This window comes from Corvus cornix, chromosome 1 (assembly GCF_000738735.6).
Source record: "Corvus cornix cornix isolate S_Up_H32 chromosome 1, ASM73873v5, whole genome shotgun sequence".
Taxonomy (NCBI): Eukaryota; Metazoa; Chordata; class Aves; order Passeriformes; family Corvidae; genus Corvus; species Corvus cornix.
This window is the reverse complement of record NC_046332.1, coordinates 6,289,292-6,309,846: the sequence shown is the minus strand read 5'-3', so window position 1 is coordinate 6,309,846 and position 20,555 is coordinate 6,289,292. Positions and strand designations below refer to the sequence as shown.

At 38.6% G+C, this 20,555-nt stretch overlaps 1 protein-coding gene across 3 annotated transcripts in view; it reads left to right on the top strand.

Annotated features, from left to right (window-relative positions):
* Nucleotides 1–20,555, top strand: part of CADM2 (cell adhesion molecule 2) — a 588,594-nt gene that overhangs the window by 502,498 nt on the left and 65,541 nt on the right. For all 3 annotated transcript variants that reach the window (XM_039556023.1, XM_039556015.1, XM_039556007.1), the window contains one exon: nt 17,857–18,035. In XM_039556023.1, coding sequence (XP_039411957.1) covers nt 17,857–18,035 — 179 coding nt within the window. The remainder of the gene's footprint in view (nt 1–17,856; nt 18,036–20,555) is intronic.

Genomic DNA, 20,555 nt, shown 5'->3' with positions numbered 1-20,555 from the left:
GGTGTTTCCTTTTAATAATGAGTGCACACCAAAGAACCAGGCTTGGGCTATAAAGTCATTGTAAACGATGTGTATGGTATCTCCACAGAATGTCTTGTCTTTTGTAGCATCTATTTAAAGAAGACTCCCTTGAGTGAGACAAACATTTTGCAAAGGCTGGTGGAAACAAATACTAATGGTAACAGAGAAACACTCACCACTAGTCTGTCAGGGAACCCAGACAGTGGCTGATTCATTTGAGAAGGACCTGACAGGGCTCTAGGTGAGACAGAGAAAAAACAGTGAAGGGAGTGAACTCGTATCCAGTCATTGGAAAGCAGCAGAGCCTGGCCTCAAACTGTCTCTAGTTAAACCTGCTGTTAGCCACAACTCCCAGCCACAATGCTTCTCAGCTTAGGTGTTGGGTTTTACATCCTTGCTGAAGTTCCCTGCCTCCCATGAGAGACCTGTTGACCCATTGACAGATGTATCAGTACAGCAGCTTAAGGAACACATTCCATCACCTTTGCCAGGTCTTTGGCATGAAAGAGTTAAACAGGACCCAGGACAGACTCCTGATGAAATCTGCTTTTAACCAACCCCTGGGTAGAGTGTTCCTTCAGCTCCATCAATGGTCTGGCTGCTTTTTCACCCACTGAGTGGTACACACGTCCAGATAACAGTGACAGCCTAGGTGCAATGAAGGTCATTGGAGACAATCACCAAAGACTTGCTAGAGTCAAAGTAGACAACACACACTGTCTTCTTCATCTGCAGATCCTGCCAATTCTGCAGAGTTTTCATGTTTGGTAGCTGAAAAACTTCCAGAAACAATTATCTCATGAATCATTTTGTCACAGGTGTAAGGATGAAAGGTATTGTAAAGAAAAGAGCAGGATCTCCTCCTTCCTCTGAATACTTACCTGAGTTCAGACTTTGAATTAAAGTCAAAAGACATCTGAACCTGAGGAAGGCATTTTGAGAAATACTAGAAGGGACACATTTGGATTTCCTGATTTTGTTTGTGTGATGAGAAACATCATAATGATTTTCTTCCTAAAAACTGTGGCAGGATATAACCTTTGAAGAGGATTCTTGACTCCTACAGTGGAACAGTAATTATGAATGGTAGCTACAAATGATCTGTATGTCTTATTTGATGCCTGCCCTCAGAAGAGAGAATTAAAGGAGTTCCTTTGGACTGTTCATATGGGGCTTTTTTTCCCATAGTGTCTGAGAACTTAGCAAATATTTAAATGTTTATTTTTAGCACACCTTTGAATTATTAGATTATTCAGTTGCCTCGAACTTACAGCTGGGAAGTGAAGCAGGAAAAATTTCTGAGTTCAAAATTGACAAATAGGTGATGTATCTAACATTGATCACAGTCCCTATTTTCCCAAGAGTATTTGGAGTGACACAGCATCCCAGTCAGGAGAAAGCTCATCCGTGGTTTAAATCATAGCAGTGAGTTCTTAGCATGCCTACAAACCTGTGCTCGAGAGTGAAATCAGAATCTAGGGCAGAAAATTGCGGAAACCCACTTGACATTCAGCCGCTAACGTTTTGGCGTAAGCAGTTTGCCAGTATTGCTTTGAAACGGCATCCTAATGGCAGGTTTAGACTCTGAATCATTAGTCTAATGGCCAGCCTTTTGTCCATGGACAATTTTTTCTGTCCTGCTTTGACATGATGCACTTCCCAGCTTCTCTGGCAGGTGAGATGGAGGTTCTGTATGAAATTATCTCATTTTCTACATAGGTTTTATTCACTGCTCTCTGGACTTGTGCCATGAATACCTAGCAGCCTAGAAAGGAATGCTGGTATCAATTCTGCCTATATGAATTATCATAATCAATCTGGAAAAGCATCCATGTTTCTGTGTTTATAAATCACCATGCAGAATGAATCCACAGCCCGAACTGGATGCTCAGGCAGTATCAATAAATATTAATGATTTGTTAAATTGGATAAATTTCTCCGTATCCACGATGAAATATTACTCTTGCAAAACATGAATGTGGTATCAAAGTATTTCTCCCTTAAGCTTCATACACATTTGTGCATAAGAAATCCTGAATTGTAAGAGTCTTTTTTCCTGGTTCCTCTGGAAAGGACCACCTACAACTGAAATCAAGAAATCAAGTGAAAAAAAAAAAGCGAAGCTAGTTACAGGAGTTCCACTGCTCTGTGTTTAGATCTTTGTCTTAGCAGAAAGTGGATGATTTTGAACAAAACTGCTGTGCATTTAACAAACCAGGAGCCTCCCTGGTGTTCTTTGCCTTGATCCCAGATCTAGCATTGACTGAAATATCTTTATCTGATTTATGCCTTCTGAACACTCTGAGTTTACAGTGAAGTTTCCAGGGACACACGTCACACACAGCTTTGGGCAAGGTTCTGTAAATATATGCTTGAATAAATTCCTACATGTACAGGACAGGGTATTGTATCTGTGGATACAGACTTGGAGAAAGGTAAGAAACCCTCCTCACAGTTCTCAGCCCTGCATGCCTTGTCACTGGGAACAGCTCTCAGGATAGCTCAGGCTCTCCTATTCCTGTCTTTTGTCTTGCTCTCTGTCCATTCCAAGTTGTCTTTCTTTGAATTTGGTGTGTTTAGCAGTTAGATAGAGCCTGTCTTCTGCAAATACAGCAGGTATCTCTGTCCTGTCTGTCTCTTCACCCTTGTTATAGGTTCTTGAAATGTTCCTACTTAGTCTTTTTTTTTTTTTTAAACAGTGCTTTTTCATCTCTGTGTCTTTATCCCATTTAGGCTCTCTGTATGCCTTTTTCTGTTTGGAGAAGTGTGAGCTTCCATTTCTCCAAAAGGAACTTATTCTCTTTGAGTAGGTGATTATTAACTCAAACCCAGCCTCCTGTTAATTTGCTCTGATGGGATATATCCCATGTCAGCCGATGTTAATCACTCTGTATCCTGTGATTATTGTCAACCTCAGAGAAATGTTGACCAATTTTTAAATTATTATGATTTTGAAGGAGTTCATGCTAATAATATCTCCTGCCTTGGTTTTGTATGCATCTATTATCCTTTATATTTAATGAGTGCTCATTTTCAGTAAAATGTTCTAAAATCTTATGAAGAATGTCATATGAATTCTAGGAAAAATTCTGCCTGGTGAAACTTTCCAGATAGGTAGTTTGTCTTTGCAGGAAAAAGCCAATTATTTTAAAGGATTGTGCAAATATTCAGCTTGAGACTTTCTACACCAGTATTTCATTGACATTACACCTCCACTGTAGAATTATGCCATGATGTAGTAGATAACATATTACAAAGCAGGTAACATTTTTGCTGAGATAGAGCATGTATATTCAGTGGCTTAAATTTCAGTTTTTATTAAACATCCTGTCCTTCTGGGAGCTTGTATCTTTTTTTCACAGCTGGGACGTTATACACTTTTTTGTAATTTCCCCCCCCCCCCCCCCCCCCCCCAGTATTTTGCAGAGTGCAGGGAAATTGGTGTTATAAAATGTGTGACACAGAAAGAAGCAGGTGGGAGCATTAGTGGCTGGCTGAAAATTACACTTTACAATAAAGCCTCCTGCAGTGCTTAAGAACGTCCCCTTTAGTGTTCTGTAAAATGATCACATTGCCTAATAGGTTCAATTCAATAATTGCTTTTCCTCTTTTTTAAGCATCCCTTTTTTTGCAGTGTTTACCCATAAAAGTGCATAAACTACAGTATGAAAAACAACTGTGCACAGCATTTTTAGTGCTCGTTAAATCCATTTTGCATGTGTATGGCTTTTGAAATAATTCTTTTCCTTGCTCTCAGGTGGAAACACATTCTAAAATAAAAAAGGCCCGTGAAATAGAATAATAGATAAAATTGAAATACAGAGCAGATAATTCTTACTGAATGCTAGACTACAAGTTAAAACATGAGAAAGAAGTTTTGGGAGAGGATATGGTGTTCGGCCTTTAGATATTTCACTTTCTGTACACAAGTGTTTAGCTGCAGTTACACATAAAATTATAGAGTTTTTGAATTAACCACTAGCAGTAGAACACAAAAATACTCATTAGTAGAACTTCTTCAGCGCAAATCATGCTCGTTATACTTACTATGTTTCACAATTCTGGAATATGCCCAGCAGATGCTATGTGGAACCCCCAATGTCATGGGGAGCACCAGCCCATTGAATATCTGCATTTCTACCCCACATTTACAGCGGCAGAGTACCCTGAGAACCTGTGTGTGATGTAAGCTAGCAGGGTAATACACCATCCTTCTAGAGGAGCTTAACACTTTGGTGAGCATAACCTCAGAAAAAACAGAGATTATAAGATAAATAGGATATGTCAGGCATGACAGCAAATAGGTAAGAGAAATAATAGATTGTGTTAATTTATTATTAGTGTAACAAATTTTTAATTGTTTGGTTGAGGTAGTTTTTGACTTTCTGTTGCAAGGAAGATCTTGGAGATTTCTCAGACCTGAGCTTGGCTGGTTAAAAATGAAATTTCCACATCCATACTATTTAAAGCATGACAGTAAACCACTTTCAAAACTGCCATTATTTAAGAGCTGAGGAAAGACTGAGACTGTGATTTGCAGTCTTGCACAGGAGAACACTCCTCCAGAGTGTGCTCCTCCAGGGGCTGCAGGGCAGCCCCTGCTCCTGCACCTGGATCACCTCTTCCCATTGTTTTAGTTTATTCTTGCTTAGGAACATTGGATTGGTCACTTTTAAGATGAAATTGTGAAGATTTACCAAGGGTTAAGTAGCACTGGTGAGATGGACTGTGTTATCCCAGCAGCAGGAGGGGATATGGGTGTCTCTGAGGGATGGTGGGAGGGAGGTAAGTGGGAGACAGATCAGTGTTTCTACTTACTGTTGCTTTTTGATTATGATTTTTAGTTGGTTTTGTATGTTTGTTGGGGTTTTGTTTGTTTTTTTGTTTTGTTTTTACTTTCTATTCCTCTCAAATATCCCCAGCCTACCTTTTTACCTCATACACACAATTTCTAGAATGCTCCAAAGGGAGTCACAGACTGAAGGAGCTCTCAGCACCATCTTCATTCAGCTCATTCTTTAAAAAGTATTTGCTTGCCATTTACACCTAGAGGCAAAAAACAAAGTCTGGGCAATTATATGGTAATCAACATCAAAAAGAGGAGCTACATAAAAATGAAGAATCTTGTTAAAAAGGAGCTATAAGGGGCAACTAAGAGAATTAAATCTTTCCAGGCAGCCTGAGGACTATGTTAGAAAAATAAAAAAATAGTTTAGAACCACAGGGTCAATACATATCACCTAGCAGAATCCCTTGAGAAGAAGTAGTTGGTGAGGCTAAACAGAAGAGAAATCAAAGTAATGAAGAGGGCGAAGCTATAATTCGAAAAGCTGAAGTTGTTTTCCAAAGGAAAGAGAAGATTCTTAGATCTTGGCAGATTAAATATAAAAATTCAGTAAGCCAAACCACCAAAAAAGCAGGGGGAAAAAAAAAGTATGTAAGGAATAACTAGAAAAGAAACTTGAAAATAAAAGGGGTTTTTTTTATTAAATAATTCGAAGTTTGTCTGTACATTTTTTAAGATCAACTGAGAATCAAGGTTTAAAGGGAAGCCAGATTAATTTGCTACATCCGTATTTTCTGTGACGGAGGAAACTGGGTGCATTACAGACTGATTCTTTTCTGAGGTGCTCACCACGAAGATTTAAATGGACTGCGGACGTGGTTGTGGAACAAACAGGAAAAATGAGCAGTAGAAAGTCAGCAGGACCAGAAGGTTTTACCCTGGCATTCGAAGGGAATTCAAGGATGAGATTGATGGATTATGAGCTGTGACAGGAAACTTAATGCTTAAAACCACCTGGCTAGCTCAGGACAACAGAGCTTCAGGAGACATCCCAGAATATGGATGTCTGTAGAACTGACATCTGAGCTTCTTAAATACTAAAATTTATAAAAAAGACTAGAATTAGCAGACGTCTGAATAAAGACAAAGTTTCATGGGGTTGGAATTCCTTTCGCAGAGGGAAAAGCCTATTTTATAAACTTTTTGTAAACAATCCTTGAAGGGCACAGCAAACACACCTTGTGGTGGCCTATTTGGTATAGAAGGGAAACATTACAGATATTTCCAAAATTGTAAATGGTACAGAGGTAGTTGCTAAGGACTGCTGGTTCATTCTCTCTACAAATAGAAGTGTTTAAGAGTAAGTTAAACAAGTAAGAACCAGTTTTTGCAAAGCAAGGACGTGATTTTTCATAAAATGACTGGTAAACTTTGGGAATTTGTTGTCGATGGATATGACAGATGGTGAAAATTCAGTAATTCAAGGGAAAACTGCCTAAGTTCATGAAAAGGCAAGTCCTTAAGGTTTACAGAGTGTTTTTAAACTGTGCTTGGTATTAGAAATGCCTGAGATCTGTGCTTGGCCTGTTCCCTAGACATCTGCTTATCCCTGGTGTTGGAGATAAGGGACTGGGCTAGCTGAACTTTTTGTCTGACTCAGTACAGCTGTTCCTGTGCTTCTAAGAACTGAACAAAGGCTGTTGTGGCTTGCTGGGTCTAGATGCTAATGGAGCTAGATCCCATGGAGAGCTTGAGGGTATCTCCTTTACAGTGCTAAAATTACTACTGTGAAGGTACTAATGAATAATTTTCTGTGTGAGAGAAGTTTGTGTGAACTAAAGCACTCCACTCTGTCTGGAGATAATAACACATTTGGGAAAAGTAAAGCAAACTTCTCTTAAGTAAATAATGTTTGTCTCTTTTTCCCTTTATTGTACTAACATTTCATAAGTTATTATTAGATGCAAAACAAATTGACACAAACCGTGGCATAGAACTTAGCTCTGAAATACAAATAATCATAAGTTCCCAGTGTATTATTATTATTAGGATATATTATCTTGAAAGCATAAAAAATTTTATTATTCATTATGATTTAATACAGTGTGCTTCAACATCAGCTTTTTTTGACGCTGGTGAAAAAAAATAACTGAGGTACAAAAATTTTATCGTGTATTTTCATTCCTTTGGTGGTCCTATAAACTGTTGTATATAGCAACAAATATTTACTTGCTAAGAAGATCTTAGATCTTAGATCAACAGAAGATCTTAGAAATGTCATTGCTATGGCTAGTTATTAATGGTTTCTTACCTGGTGAAAAAAAAAAGATATTTTGCTTCATCTTCCAAACTTCACAATGTTCTTACGTGCATCGAAAGTCAAGAACTGCATACCTTGGTTAATGAGGGTTGGTACTGAAGTCCTTGCTTGTCATCCAAGATGCAGCACTGGTGCTTTCATCAGCTCTCTGGGTGTTGCCACTGCACCTCAAGTGCAGGAAGGAATTTTAGTTAATGAGGCTTCTCCTTGACTGTGTCTTACATCAACAGCAAATGATTTCAAACAAGTAGTATTTTGGACAAGCAAATAACTGTGGATGAGATTTTCAACTGTTTACTTAATGGAAAAAGCAGAAATGAATCAGCCACTCTTCATTTTCCTCTTTGATTCTCATGCCAGCAAGCATTTGACCTTAACTCAGAAAACGCAGCTGGCGTTCCTTAGATGGGATTTCTTGGCTTATTGTAATAACAGAGACAAAGTTTCTTGTGAATGTTGGGACACAGCGAAGGCAAAATTCAAAACAGTGCAAATTAGGCATGTGAACATCTGTCAGTGTGGCAGCCTGAAATATCTAAGCAGTTGAAAATAAGGACTTGTCAAAGGGGAAAAAAATCTCCTAATAATATTTGCTCATTAATTCCATGATATACCCTTCAGACCTCAGCTGGCATTGAGGATATGACCAACAGACATAATGCTGGTTAAGGAAAAAGAGAAAAAGGAACTGAAGACGCGGTGTGGCAGCAGTTACTGCCTGCTTCTTGTTTATTGCAGTCCTCACCATTATCTCTATGTGGCACTTCAGCATAACCTATGTAAACCAGGCTAGCTTAAGAAAATGTACCTTTCTCAATCCTGTAATAGGAAAATGTAAAGCATTTAACATTAGTGGTGCTGAAGCTCCTTCTGCTGTTTTTTCTCTGTTATTTCTGATGCATCAGTATTTTCCCCTGTGCCTGCTCCCCTGGCTGGGGATGCAGGATGCTTGCAAACTGGTGTGAAGGGACACGGTGTTATAAACAGGTCTGAGGATGTGCCAGATGAGAAGATGTTATTTTCCTCTGTTCTATGACACATGCATAGTAACTAAGGTGTGCACATCCCATCATTATGCTTTGCTGCAGCTTTCCTATCCCCAGCAGTACTTCATTAACATTAAGAACATAGTTCCTGGTTAATCCTGGTAATTTTCAGCAGCCATTCTGATGCATCCACTTGAGCACCATATTATCCTAATACTGCTGCCATTTGCATGTCTTTGAAATACATTTTTTCTCAGATATTGTCCATTTAATCCACGGCGGTTTCCATCACCCTTTGTTCTTATAGTCATGCTTTACTTACAACTGATGAAAAAGAATAATCTACTAATTTCTCAATAGCTGTTAAAGGTTAAGAAGGAATCAACAAGGTGTAAACAGCAGCGTGACAAGCCCAAAGATTTAGCTGTTTGAATGCTGACTACATAATTAGAAACATATAGAGCTAGAATTATAGTGAAACCAGGCCATTAAGATTTCAATATTTAATCAACAATTTTTCATGTGAATAAAATTGTTACATGTCATTTATCATTTCAGCTGTACTCTGACAGGAAAGAAAAAGCCTTTAGGAACAGCGATAAAATATTTAAGGAAGGTGTGACAACTATTCTGTATATTCACTTATCTGTATATAGTTTCTCCTCTCTTCCCTTCCCTACTCTTATCTGAGAGTGTAGGTCTTAGCTTATGAGACTGAAAGGAAAAGGATTTGTCTTTGTAATTTGCACATCAATATATGGCACCAATCCCAGGCAGAACAGGGGAAGGGCGTGTATTACCGACGTGCTCCAGTGCTGATCCAAAGTACTTTCAGCTCCAGAATTTTAACGAAGCTTTCAGGGCATCACTGTTTTTCTGTGGGTGGACCTCCCTTCTTTCCCTGTGTGAGACTGCCTGGCCATCAGTGTGGGTCTGGGCTCTGCTGGATTTCCATTCTCCAGATTAGGGGGCAGCTTCATGGAGCCCGCCTTCCCCTACTGCAGCAGTAAGAGAGATGCACCTTCTAGAGGTCTCTGTCCCCTTGCTTTCTTGCACAAGCTCCTAAAACCAAGGCTGTCACTTGTCCTTAATTACTGATGTGTCATTAGGTGTATCTTATCCATTGCCTCTGAGAGCTGCTGAATGGCTGCACAGCAGATAGTACATTGTGCACCCACCTGAACAGGTGCAGCATTGTGCAATCTGGCCATATCAGGCCTTCAGTACAAGAATTCTGATACAAAAGCAGCGTCTTTGCTACTTTATGGGAATTGGAAAACACCTTATCTAATCTGTGGCTGCGTGCAGCCCAACCTGCAGATGTTTCCTGTGAAGTGTTACCTGCTGCTTTGTCCTTGAGCCATTGCCTGTTAGCTCACAGTGGCCATCACTCCCGCAAGGCCTTTGCTCCCCAGCAAGTGAGGCAGGATTTATGACATAAGATTGTTTAATGTGGTTTGGGGTTTTTTGGTTGGTTGGTTTTTTGCTTTTATTTTTTTTTTTTTTTTCATCTTTCCTGCTGCTGTGCTGGCTTGCACCTCTCCTTCTGCCTTTTTAGCCTCAGGAATTTTTTTGAAAGACATGTTGTACTTCTGTAGAGGACTTTTCTTTTTTCCTGGTTAAAATTTAAAAGAAATATAAATTATTTATAAACTGGCAACATAAAATGAACAGTGTAGCCATACATACCATTGTTTTTTAAATACAAGGTTTTAAAGCAGGCTTCTTATTAAAGCTGTTCGTAAACTGTAGAGGTTACAGTGTTTCCTCTGAACTTAAGATGTTTTGAGCCTCAGACTTTAAAATACATATAAAAAAGTGTGGTTATTAACTGGCTACTCAAAGTGTTCTAAAATACTTGGCATTTTGATTTGAACTACTAAAAATGCATTAAAATATCCAGGTCTTTTCCAGCTTTATTGCGAAAAAAAAAAATTAAGTCAGTGCCTATTCCCTGACCTGATGGTGTATTTAAAAGAGGTTTACCTGTCTTCTTTATCTTCAGTCCTATTTGCTCCCAAGTGGAGGCCTGGCCTTGAAAATTTGGATTTATGGCAACCTCTTTCTCCATCCTCTATTTTTTGCTTCTAGATTCATAACTGATGGGAGGCTTAAATGAATTCAAGTTCAGAAAGTTTTGCCTTTCATGGATATAGTTGCCTGCCTGGTGCAGAAATGTCTCAAGAAGTAATAAAGGAGTAGAAATTCCCAGTCTGTTGTTTGGGAAGTTGGTCAGATTCAGAGAAAGCAAAAGAAAATGGAGGGGGGATGAAATGAGGCACCAGAAGTTTGAAAGCAGGTGTAGCATATGAAGAATGTGGGAGAGATTTGTGTGAAATGGGATACCGGGAGGACAGGTTACAGAATGGCAACTACTCCCTATGGCATCTTCCTCACAAATTTTTGTTTGGTTTCCTTTGTTTGTTTTTTTTTTTTAGACAATCTTTTTGTCCATTTCTAGCCTCCCTGCTGCTTACAGTAGCAGAATACAAGGGGTATTTCTGATGCAATTCACCGATAAGTTGTCTTCTGATTTCACATAAGTTCTCTTGTTGATCTGTCTCATGACTATGAGAAAGCCATTCTCCGAAATGTTATTCACAGCAGGGTTTTTATACTTCTCTGAGAAGATTGTGAATAATACTGGAATTAGGTAAGAAGCTTCACAAATATATATATATATGTATACACATATATGTATGGATTAGGCACTTTTCAGAATATTAGTCTGATATTGCCTTGCCTTCTTGAAAATGACTAACAAAGGAAATGGGGTTTTTTTTTGGGGGGAGGGGGTACATGATACTCACAAAGGGAAAAACTAGAGGTAAGCAGTTTCAAAGAATTTGCAGTTATAATGGCCTTGGGATCAATTGGGAGAATCTCTCCAGACAGAGAGCAGCAGCATCGCACAGTTGAGTTAAAGGTTGAAAGCCTTAGGTCAAAGGGTGTCCTAGATTTTAAAGGTGCTAAAGGATAAAAGGAAATGGATTATCAGCCTGATAAGAGGAAATACAAAAAAAGAAAAAGATAATTATGGCAGAAACAGAACAGTCAACTTCTCACAGGCAAAGTTTTTTAACCTGAAAGGAACTTTAATAGCAGTTGCAATGAAATATTAGAGTGTAGATAGGGGGAAATATGAATATGAAAAATTACTCTCTTACCCTGTAACAAGATATACACTGTATCTTTGGATAGAAGAATAAGTATCTTTGCTTTGAAAAGACTCTTGATTCACTTTAATCAGTTGCTGTCACAGTCTGCTGAGGGATAAGGACTTTCAGCTGCAAATTTAGTCTATCATATCAGCCTGGTTAGCACCTGTAATCCAGCGAGGGTGAGAGGACTGCCTGATTTATCCAAAGCAAGATACAGGCAGGGAGGTCTGGAACCTAAGTATAGTTGTGATGAACAAAGAAAATGCTTTATCTGTCTAGGACAAAGGTAAGGAATGAAGGGTGTTTGGGGTTTTTGCTTGTTTGGTTTGGTTGTTTGCTTTCCTTTTCTGATATCTTTTTATTTTTTTCTATTTTTTCGTATTCTTTTTTTCCCCTGTAAATGGTGAATACTAACTCCATGTGAGATTCTTTTCACCTCTTTATTATTTAAGCACCTTTTTCAAAGACATAATACACGGCAGCTGTCCTTAATGCATCTTGTTGTTCCTGTTGTCTTTATAGCTGTAAATTCTTGTCAAATTTTTGATATAAGAGCTTGAAGTCTATATTTAGTTACCACCTCATTTTTTCAACATTTTTTGGAAATTTAGTTTTTAACCATTTAAAAAGCATTGGTATAGGATATTATAAATATTTTTAGGCTACATTATGTCTGCTGAGATGCTTAAAAGAGAAAAGTAGAGGCAAATATAATAATAGTCAATTCAGATGTTCAAAGCTTCTTTCTGAAAAAATAAGAGAACTTTGTGAAAGGTACTTTAGATATTCTTTATAATTCTTCTGGGGACAAAAGCACTCTGTGAAGGTTACTCAGGTTTTGCAAAACTAGAAAATCACAGAGAGTTCTTGTCATATAAAATAAAATCCATCTATCCAAGCCTTTTGTGAAAGACTAGAGACTGTGGATATTGATGTTTTTGATAGATGGAATGCTCCCAAACCAGCTCATCCCAATATGACTCCTCAGACTGAGACTTTATATAAACAAGAGGTTCCCCCAGAGTTCAGACTTCCAAGTTGATGATTAGCTGACAAAGCTAAAAATCCAGTTTCTTGATACAGAGAAACTATAACTTTCAAATTAATGAAGCAATCATTCCCTTAGATGACTTCTAACATTGCACCAGGTTTTCAGCAGGAAACACTGATAAATCTTGTGATACCTTTTCCATTACTCATTTGAGCATATCCACTAGATTACATTTTTATGGACTTCAGAGAATACTTCTCACTGTTTGGAGAAGTAAAAGGTGTTGTTCGAGAGGGCCCTACTCAAAGTAATGAATTTACTTACCTTGTTAGTGTTCCTCAAATTCTTTTTCTTCCATCTTTATTTTTACCCACACTGGCTACACAATTTTGACAGGATGCTTAGATACCCAGTTGGATGCTAATATCCTCAGTGAGACTGAACATGCAAAAAAGATGGCATGGGGGGTTTTTTGTTGTTGTTTTGGTTGGTCGGGGGTTTTGCTGAGTGTGATCCTATGGAACTGAAAAGGTTATTCTGTGCTATTATCATGGGTCAGGAAGTTGTCCAAGTGTTGTTTACTAAGGACTCAGTGAAGAACGGTTTTTACATGACCTTTCTGTACACAAAAATTAGAAAAGGGCAACAAAAATGAATAGAACCAAGAGGTTTCAAGTGGAAATGGATTGCATTGCTTAAATTCCCTTTGTTCAAAAAGAAAACATAATACAATAAATACATGTATAATTTTTAAATGAAGGGTAAGTTAACTATTATAGTTAAATATAAAGATATCACTAGAGAGGAGGATTATAAGGAAGCACTGAACATCATTGGCCTTTGGTTAAGGATGGAGAAAGGGATGGAAAATTAAGAAACTTGTCTTAAAATACTCCTGTGTAATTTCAAAGCCCTCGGCTAAAAGGAAATATATTGATGTAGACAAATATAACTGTTGACTTTCATGTTATGTAAACACTTGTTGAAAAGCTGAGGCAGTGCCTAAGTGTTCTTTTCTAATCAAACATGTGGTTTTTAATTTTTTTTTTTCCAACATATTTCAGTTTGCCCTTACCTTTCTCCCTGACTTATTTTGGAAGAAGAGGTTTTCTACTCTCAAGACTAGAAAATAGTTTTCCTTTATTTACCATTTCTTTGTTCAGTTACTTGTAAGAAAAGTACCACAATATAAAACCTGAAGTATTGTGGAACTTCACACCAGTATTTTATGCCTTCATTTCAATCCCACTTCATTCTGGCTGGAAAAGAATAGCAAATTTTTTTGGTTTTATGTCAGGTTTTGAGGCTAACATGAAGACAGTTAACAAATTCAGGTTTTTGTACTAAAAACCAGTTCCCTTTTCTAAGGCTTTAACTGAGTGTTTATGGGCTTTTTTGTTAGGATTAAACATAAATTATAACAAAACCTAAGCCCACTTAACAGTTCATCAGAGAAAGTCTGGATTTCAGATTTCTTGGGGGGCAGGCAGAGAAGTCATTGTTCATAAAGCCTGTGTTTAGTATCTCTGGCTTCTTTCAGTTTAATATGGTTCTGATAATGCCACCAATAAGCAGCTGAATTCAACATCAAAAATCAGTAGAAGCAAGACATACCAGCCCAAGAAATACCATGGCTTGTCACAGCTGAGCTGTGTCTTTGGAGGTATTACTTCACTACAGCATGCTTAATTTGTTTGGTTTTATTTTAAAAAATGCCACAGTGGGAGAAAATCAGAATAAGTAAGCCAGAAGCAGAGCTGAGTTTTTGGGAAGAAAACAGCATCTTGGTGCTTCAGCTCTGCTACCTCCTTCAACCCAAAGCCAGGTTCTCAGTGGTAGCACAGCTCATTTCCACTTAACCACATCCACATGGGAGGGATTAAACTGTGGATGTAGAAAAGCACCTCTAATCCAATACAGCAAGAAAGGGAGGACAGACTTGGTTTTTGTGTTAATGCATTGGCACTTAGTAGGCTGTGTGCTCCTGTAAGGACAGAGCAGGTCAGTGAGCTTGGCAGTGCCATGAGATGTGTGAAGATGGCAGCATGCAGTGGCATTCCTGGCCATAGTCCTCATGCTGACTTTATGGCTCTTGTGTCCCTAGGAAGATATTTTCAGGATTTTCTGGGAAAAAAAAAAAAAAAAAAAAAAGGGTATTAAACTGATAAGTGTGATTCAACCTAAAGTAAGCACAAATGGAAGGTACTGTTTGTACAAACATCTCTGTGTGTTCCAGTTCACATAGGAATTGACAGCATTATGGCAACTCACTAATATTAAAAAAACAAAAGCTGAAATTCTGCAATGTTAAAGATGTATGCAGAAGAGAAACATGTCCAGTATTAGGAGTGTACATATTTGCCGGGTGTTTTAGCATGTAAAACCTAAGTTTCCCTTTCAAAATGTTGAGCAAGATTGCTGTCTGGACCTGCACCTGTGGACAGGTTTCAATAGGACAAACTGTGGGGAATTCCCACTTGCCTGTGCCTTGTGACAGAGAAGGAAAACTTCTTTCAGTGTTGCAGCTTTGGACAATGAAAGTACTAAGGCAATTATGAAAGAATAGCCAATGTGCTCTAAAGTTAAGATTCCTTTGCCCTTTTTTTTGTGTAGTTTTTTCCCTGCTGATAATCTCAGAAGGTATCAAGTTCTAACAAACAGAGAAAAAGGGGGAGAGAGAGGCCTGCTAAGTACAAGGCTGTTATATCTTAGAAGAATAGAATATGAAGGAGTGTTACTTACCATGTCCTGCAATATTCATTGCCAGTTCTAGGAGATCAGTGTAAAACAGGTAAAAGTAAATACCATTTTGCAGGGCAGGTAGGAAACTTCCAGAACTCATTGCTACAGGAGGTCGAGTTGACAGATACCATAAGCAGATTCCAAAAGATATTAGAGGCATTCATAGGCAACAGTTCTAAATAATGAGTAGATACAAAAGAGAACAAGAGGTGTGGCCTGCAGCACCCCTGACAGAAGGACTGTGGTTGCTGGCAGAGTGCAGGAGGAGTGGACAGCAGAAAATGGATGTACTCCTGTGCTTCCCTTGAACAGCCATCCTGCTGTTGCTGACCACAGCAGCGTGATGACCTGGGTGCACAAGCACGTCTCCTGTTCTTAGCTCACTTCTGCCTAACCAGTGAATTTTTTAGACCAAGTGTCTCAAAGCTTGCCAGCAGTGCAGGCAGAATTTACTTCTGTGGCTGTGACAGAATTGCTGCTTTAGGCACCACCGTGCCCGGGAGCGGTGAGGTGGAGGGAGGAGAGCGGTGCCCGGCCACCAGGATGTGTTGACTATGGGCCTGCTGCCCAGGAATTGCTCTGCTGCTGCCACAAATACAGCACGAGATGGCTGAATATTCACTGCTGATCAGTAGCCTCCCCAACACCCAGAGAATGCAGATCTGCCTCTCTCTAAGCCCTGGCTTTTGTGCCTCACATTGTTTTGCAACGATGGCTAAGTGCTCTGTATAAGACTAGAGTTGATGTATTACAATGTGACAGAGCTCCCTGAATAATTTATATCTGCAGTTCCATTTCATACTTATTTGTTATCCTATAGGTTTTCCCCTAGGACATGCCATCTAGTTTCAATTTAAAACCTAAGTTCCATAAATTACCGCTGCACAGAAGTTGCTTTAACACGCCATTTATGCAGGTAATGGTGCACATTGTAGCAGAAGTGTTTCAGAGTCCCCACTCCTGGGATTAGAGATCCACGGCGAGCTGGTAAATGGGAAACAATGCGGAGTTGGCCGGAAAATTGAACAAATCCACCTTAACATATCACAGCAAATCACACCTTAATGCTGTGAACTCTGTAGGGCAATGTTTCTGCACCAGCAAGGACATCTGGGTTCCCTGCTTGCATTAAGCAAAAAGGAAGTGTGTACATTGTGTATCTCATGTATTTAGTTACCAGTTCATGAAAGTGCACTTAGGAAGAGTATTAAGACATATTTATGGTAAGGTATAAATAAGGCTCATCACACCATCAGTTCTTAATCCTTGCTTTTATTCTCTGGGCAGATGATTTTCTCAAAAAAAATCAAAACTTCAGAGAATAGCCAGTCTAAGTAATAAGTTCAGCAACACTTTAACAATTACTAAAATGTGTGTAGATCTGTTATATTTCAAAATAAATGTAAGTACAGGTTTTTTTTCTTTAAAGACTAATATGAATTTTATAGAAGTAAGTGCATTTCAGAAAAAATCCCTTTATTTACATGTCTTGCCTCACTCAAATGGAAATCATGTCACTGCAGCCATTAGAACTACTTTTCTGTTTCTGAGGCCCCATTTTGGCTAAATGTTTCTCCTTAAGTATTTAGGTTTAATTCTTTTTCTTAGCACTTATTATATCTAATAGGCTTTAAACACCTGCTTCAAATTAGTCAAATTAAGTGTTTCTTGAGTAAGACTAGTGACTAATCCAGCAACTGCTAATTTTTGTGTATTATATTTTGGTTTATTACTGAGTCATACACATGCAGGTTTGGATAGAGATTGATACGTGGGCTAATACTGCACAGAGCTACCAGCTACAAGCAAGGTAGCATTGAATCCCCAGGCTGTGAATATCCTGCTGAAGTGACTGGTGTAAAAGGCCCTGAGATGCTCTGTTTGCTTGTGACACAGACAAGATTCAGTAAACCAACCTTTCATTCCCAGTTATGGGCCTGTCTTTTTGGTGATTTCCCTCATGTAAATTTGAAAATATATCTTGTTACATGTAAGTAGAGGCTGCATGCCAGTAATAAATACATCCTGCTGTCTTTTAGGCAGATCTCAGGGACTGTGGAGCTTCTTGAGAGTCTCTAGTACAGAGTTAGGTATCCCTTGCCAGTGGGAAGGTGTATGTGAACCTGCAGGACTGCCAGTCCCCTTCTCTGTGGTGCCCTTACCTTGCCTAGGGGGTTATTGCTGCCAGGGCATTGCCTTTGGTCTGTTTGATGTGAGTGCATCAGGCACAAGACGAAAGGTTTTACAAGAGAAGAATATCCAGGATTTCAAGTTAAATCTTACATTACTTGTGGTAACATGTGAAACAAGGAATTATTTAAGGGAAGGATGAAGAAAAGGTGGGAAAAGGGATGTGCTGTGACACAGTACAGCAACAGAAACAAGTTTAGGCTGTGTGTAACATGTGCTACTTTGGGACTGATATGCCTGGTTCAGGAAAAATACTCAGTGCATTCAAGTTCACTCATGAATGTGAATGGCCTAAGTAATTTGAGAATCCATTTACAAACCACTTACACCCACATCATCCTGTTTGCTCTTACCTAGCCAAGCATCTGTGGGCCCTGAAACCTCAGGAGAACTGTATTTTATTTAGGAAAGATTTTGGCCTGTTGCAGTACCGTTCTGCTTCCTTTTTTATTTCTCTTCTTTCTTATTTCTCTTCTTGTTCTTTCACTTTCTCTAGCAGTGCGCATCCAGGATGGTAAGGTTGTAATAGTGACAGTTCATTAGATCCAGTAATTCAATTATTCTTTGGTGGTAGGTGACTATTCATAAGTTTCTGGTGCTGCTACTTCTGATGTACGTGTTCCATGTGTCTAAATAAATGCCTTGCTTTGATCCAACAGGCCAGAACCCGTACTGTGGACAAAGGATGGTGGAGAACTACCAGATCCAGAGAGAATGGTTGTCAATGGCAGGGTTTTAAGCATCAGCTTCCTAAACAAAACAGACAATGGCACATACCGATGTGAAGCAAAAAATCCCATTGGCCGAAACAGCACAGAATATGTCCTGATAGTACATGGTGAGTGTGCTCTCCTTAGTGCATGCTATGCATATTTAACATTTCCAGCTGATACAATTGCTTATGGTCATTATGGAAAGAATAGCAAGAAAGAGTTGGAAGTGTAATTGCACTTTTATTGATGCTATTGTCTAGCTGTGGGGAGTGTGTTGTCTTTCCTTTATTGGCACGCCTCTCTTCTTACAGTTTAAACAAAATATATTCACTTATGCTGTGAACTTTTTGCTAAGTAAGCACCTGTAAAAATGTTTTGCAGTGTGTGGGTACTGTTTCATAAATACTTGCCTCAGGCGCAGCTGTTCAGATAAAGCTGGTTACAGAAGGATATATGAAGAGAAATATCAGACAGATGTGTGCTTGAGGTTTTCTGCTTAGCTTTTATAGACCACCAAAGACAGGACATCAGATACTTCACACAAGTTACTACCTGCCACTGGGAAAATTCAGCTCATACAAGTTAGCTGATATCACCTGGCACATCATTAAAGTCTGACCTCAAAACTGTGTCATGTCCTAAATGTATTATATTACTTCCAATAAAATGGAAAAATAGGAAGATTCACGTGAAATTACACTTGATTTTTTTTCACCCCCTAATAAATTAGGCAACAATATATGTCATGTGAAAAGAATATCTGTCTTCTACACCGATCATGAAATAGATTGCCATAACTCAGCTATAGGGGAGACTATACTGTAAAATTAGCATTTGCCTTTAATACAGCCTTGCAATTTGGATTCTAGGAGTCTCAAAACATGACGTTCTCTTATCACAGGTAATTCCTGGAAGGTTATGATTTCCATAATTTGAATTTTAATATAAGAGAATATAGAGGCAGAAGCTCAACTGTAGTTCATTATAGTACTTTTTTACCTCTTTTTTTAATGCAATTTCTTATAAGTATGACAAAATAAAATGAAAAAATCTAATGCAAATTGTAGTCTTTAAATGGACAAGAGAATTACATAGATTTTATTTGCTCATGCTAAACTTGGTTACAACAAGTATACATTTCCTTCATGGTTGTAAGGTATCAAACATTTTTCACTACAGGTTTAACCTGCCTCTGGGTATTTGGCATAAAAATTCTAGTAAGTGCTGCTTTCAGTAATGAGATATTTATTGGCACTGTTGATGAAATGTCATTTATCAAAAGAAACACTTAGGTTACTTTTCATTTTTCTCAAAGTTCACCATTAGTTTATGTAGGATTAGTGACACAAATAAGGAGGAGATCTTTGCATGAGGAACACAGAGCCTGTACAGCTGCGTGAGTATTTCTGTGTTAAAGACAAACAGAAAAACTAAACCCTCTAACCTCTACTTACATTGGCTGCTAAAAGAAGAGGAAAAGGAAAACTGTCTTTTGCATCCCAGAGGTGGTGGTGTGTTGGTTGTTGGCTGCAGGCACAAAGTGCTCTGCCTTTGATGAGGTAACGGCTTCTGCACTTACCATATGTTGAAACTTCTGTCATTTGTGTTTTCTGCCCAATTTATTTATGTGCTTGTTTCCAAAAAGATGGCCTTTTATAACGGGGGATTTTTTTCCACCAGCAGTGACTCTGCAGTAGAACTCTATCAAAGAATATTTCACCATTTCCACTTTCACACAGTGGCGTGTCCCCTGTTGATCTGATTATCTTGCATCAACTTCCTGGCAGTCTGTAAAATCATTCATTATCAGGGAGGTATTCTGTTATGTTTGGCAGCACATTAGGCGTGTTATCAGGTTTAGCTTGCTCATTGCTGACCTTTCCTGTTATGAGTACCCGAGTTTTCCTAATTGCATTTCTGCGATTCCAGCGGTGGAACTAGAGAAGGTAAATGTCAGGTGCTTCCGAGGTTTCTGAAACAATCAGAGTTATGTGACAGAGCATGAGATGATGTTTAGTACTTAACAGCTTACTGGGGTTCAGAGTTGTTAGGTTTATTTTAAGTAAGAGGAGACTGACAATTATTCTATCAAGTATGGCACAATCAGTTGTATAGATAAATTTAAGCAGCCTTACCCCTACTTTAGCTCATTACATTCATTAATGTCTCTAGTGAAACATAATCCTCCTAAAATTATACAATATTTTTTCTCTCTCTCTGTGGGCTAGAAAACCTACTTTTTATCATTTGCTGACATGCATCCTTCTATTTAATAGAGGATGTATTTTTTATCTTCCTAAATATATCTGGAAGCATCCTTTGATTTCTCTCATTTTTTCTCCTGTGCTTAACATGTTGATGTAATTTTTTCTCCTACTCCTTTGTTAGAGCTCATTTATCACATCGCTTCTTACCTTGAATATCAGGTTTCTAAGACAAGGTGCATGCCAGATTTCCCACACGAGCTTGTGTGAGAAAACAGTGGACATCAGTGGAAGGCATCCTCTGCAGAGGCAGGGAAGTGCAACATGATTCACAGCTTTCCTTTTCTTATGTGTGCTGTGATTTCCATACACTTTATTCCTTTCTTTTTTTGCTTCAATAGATTTTTCTCTCTGTTTGTTAATGGTGTAAAAGCTTTTTTT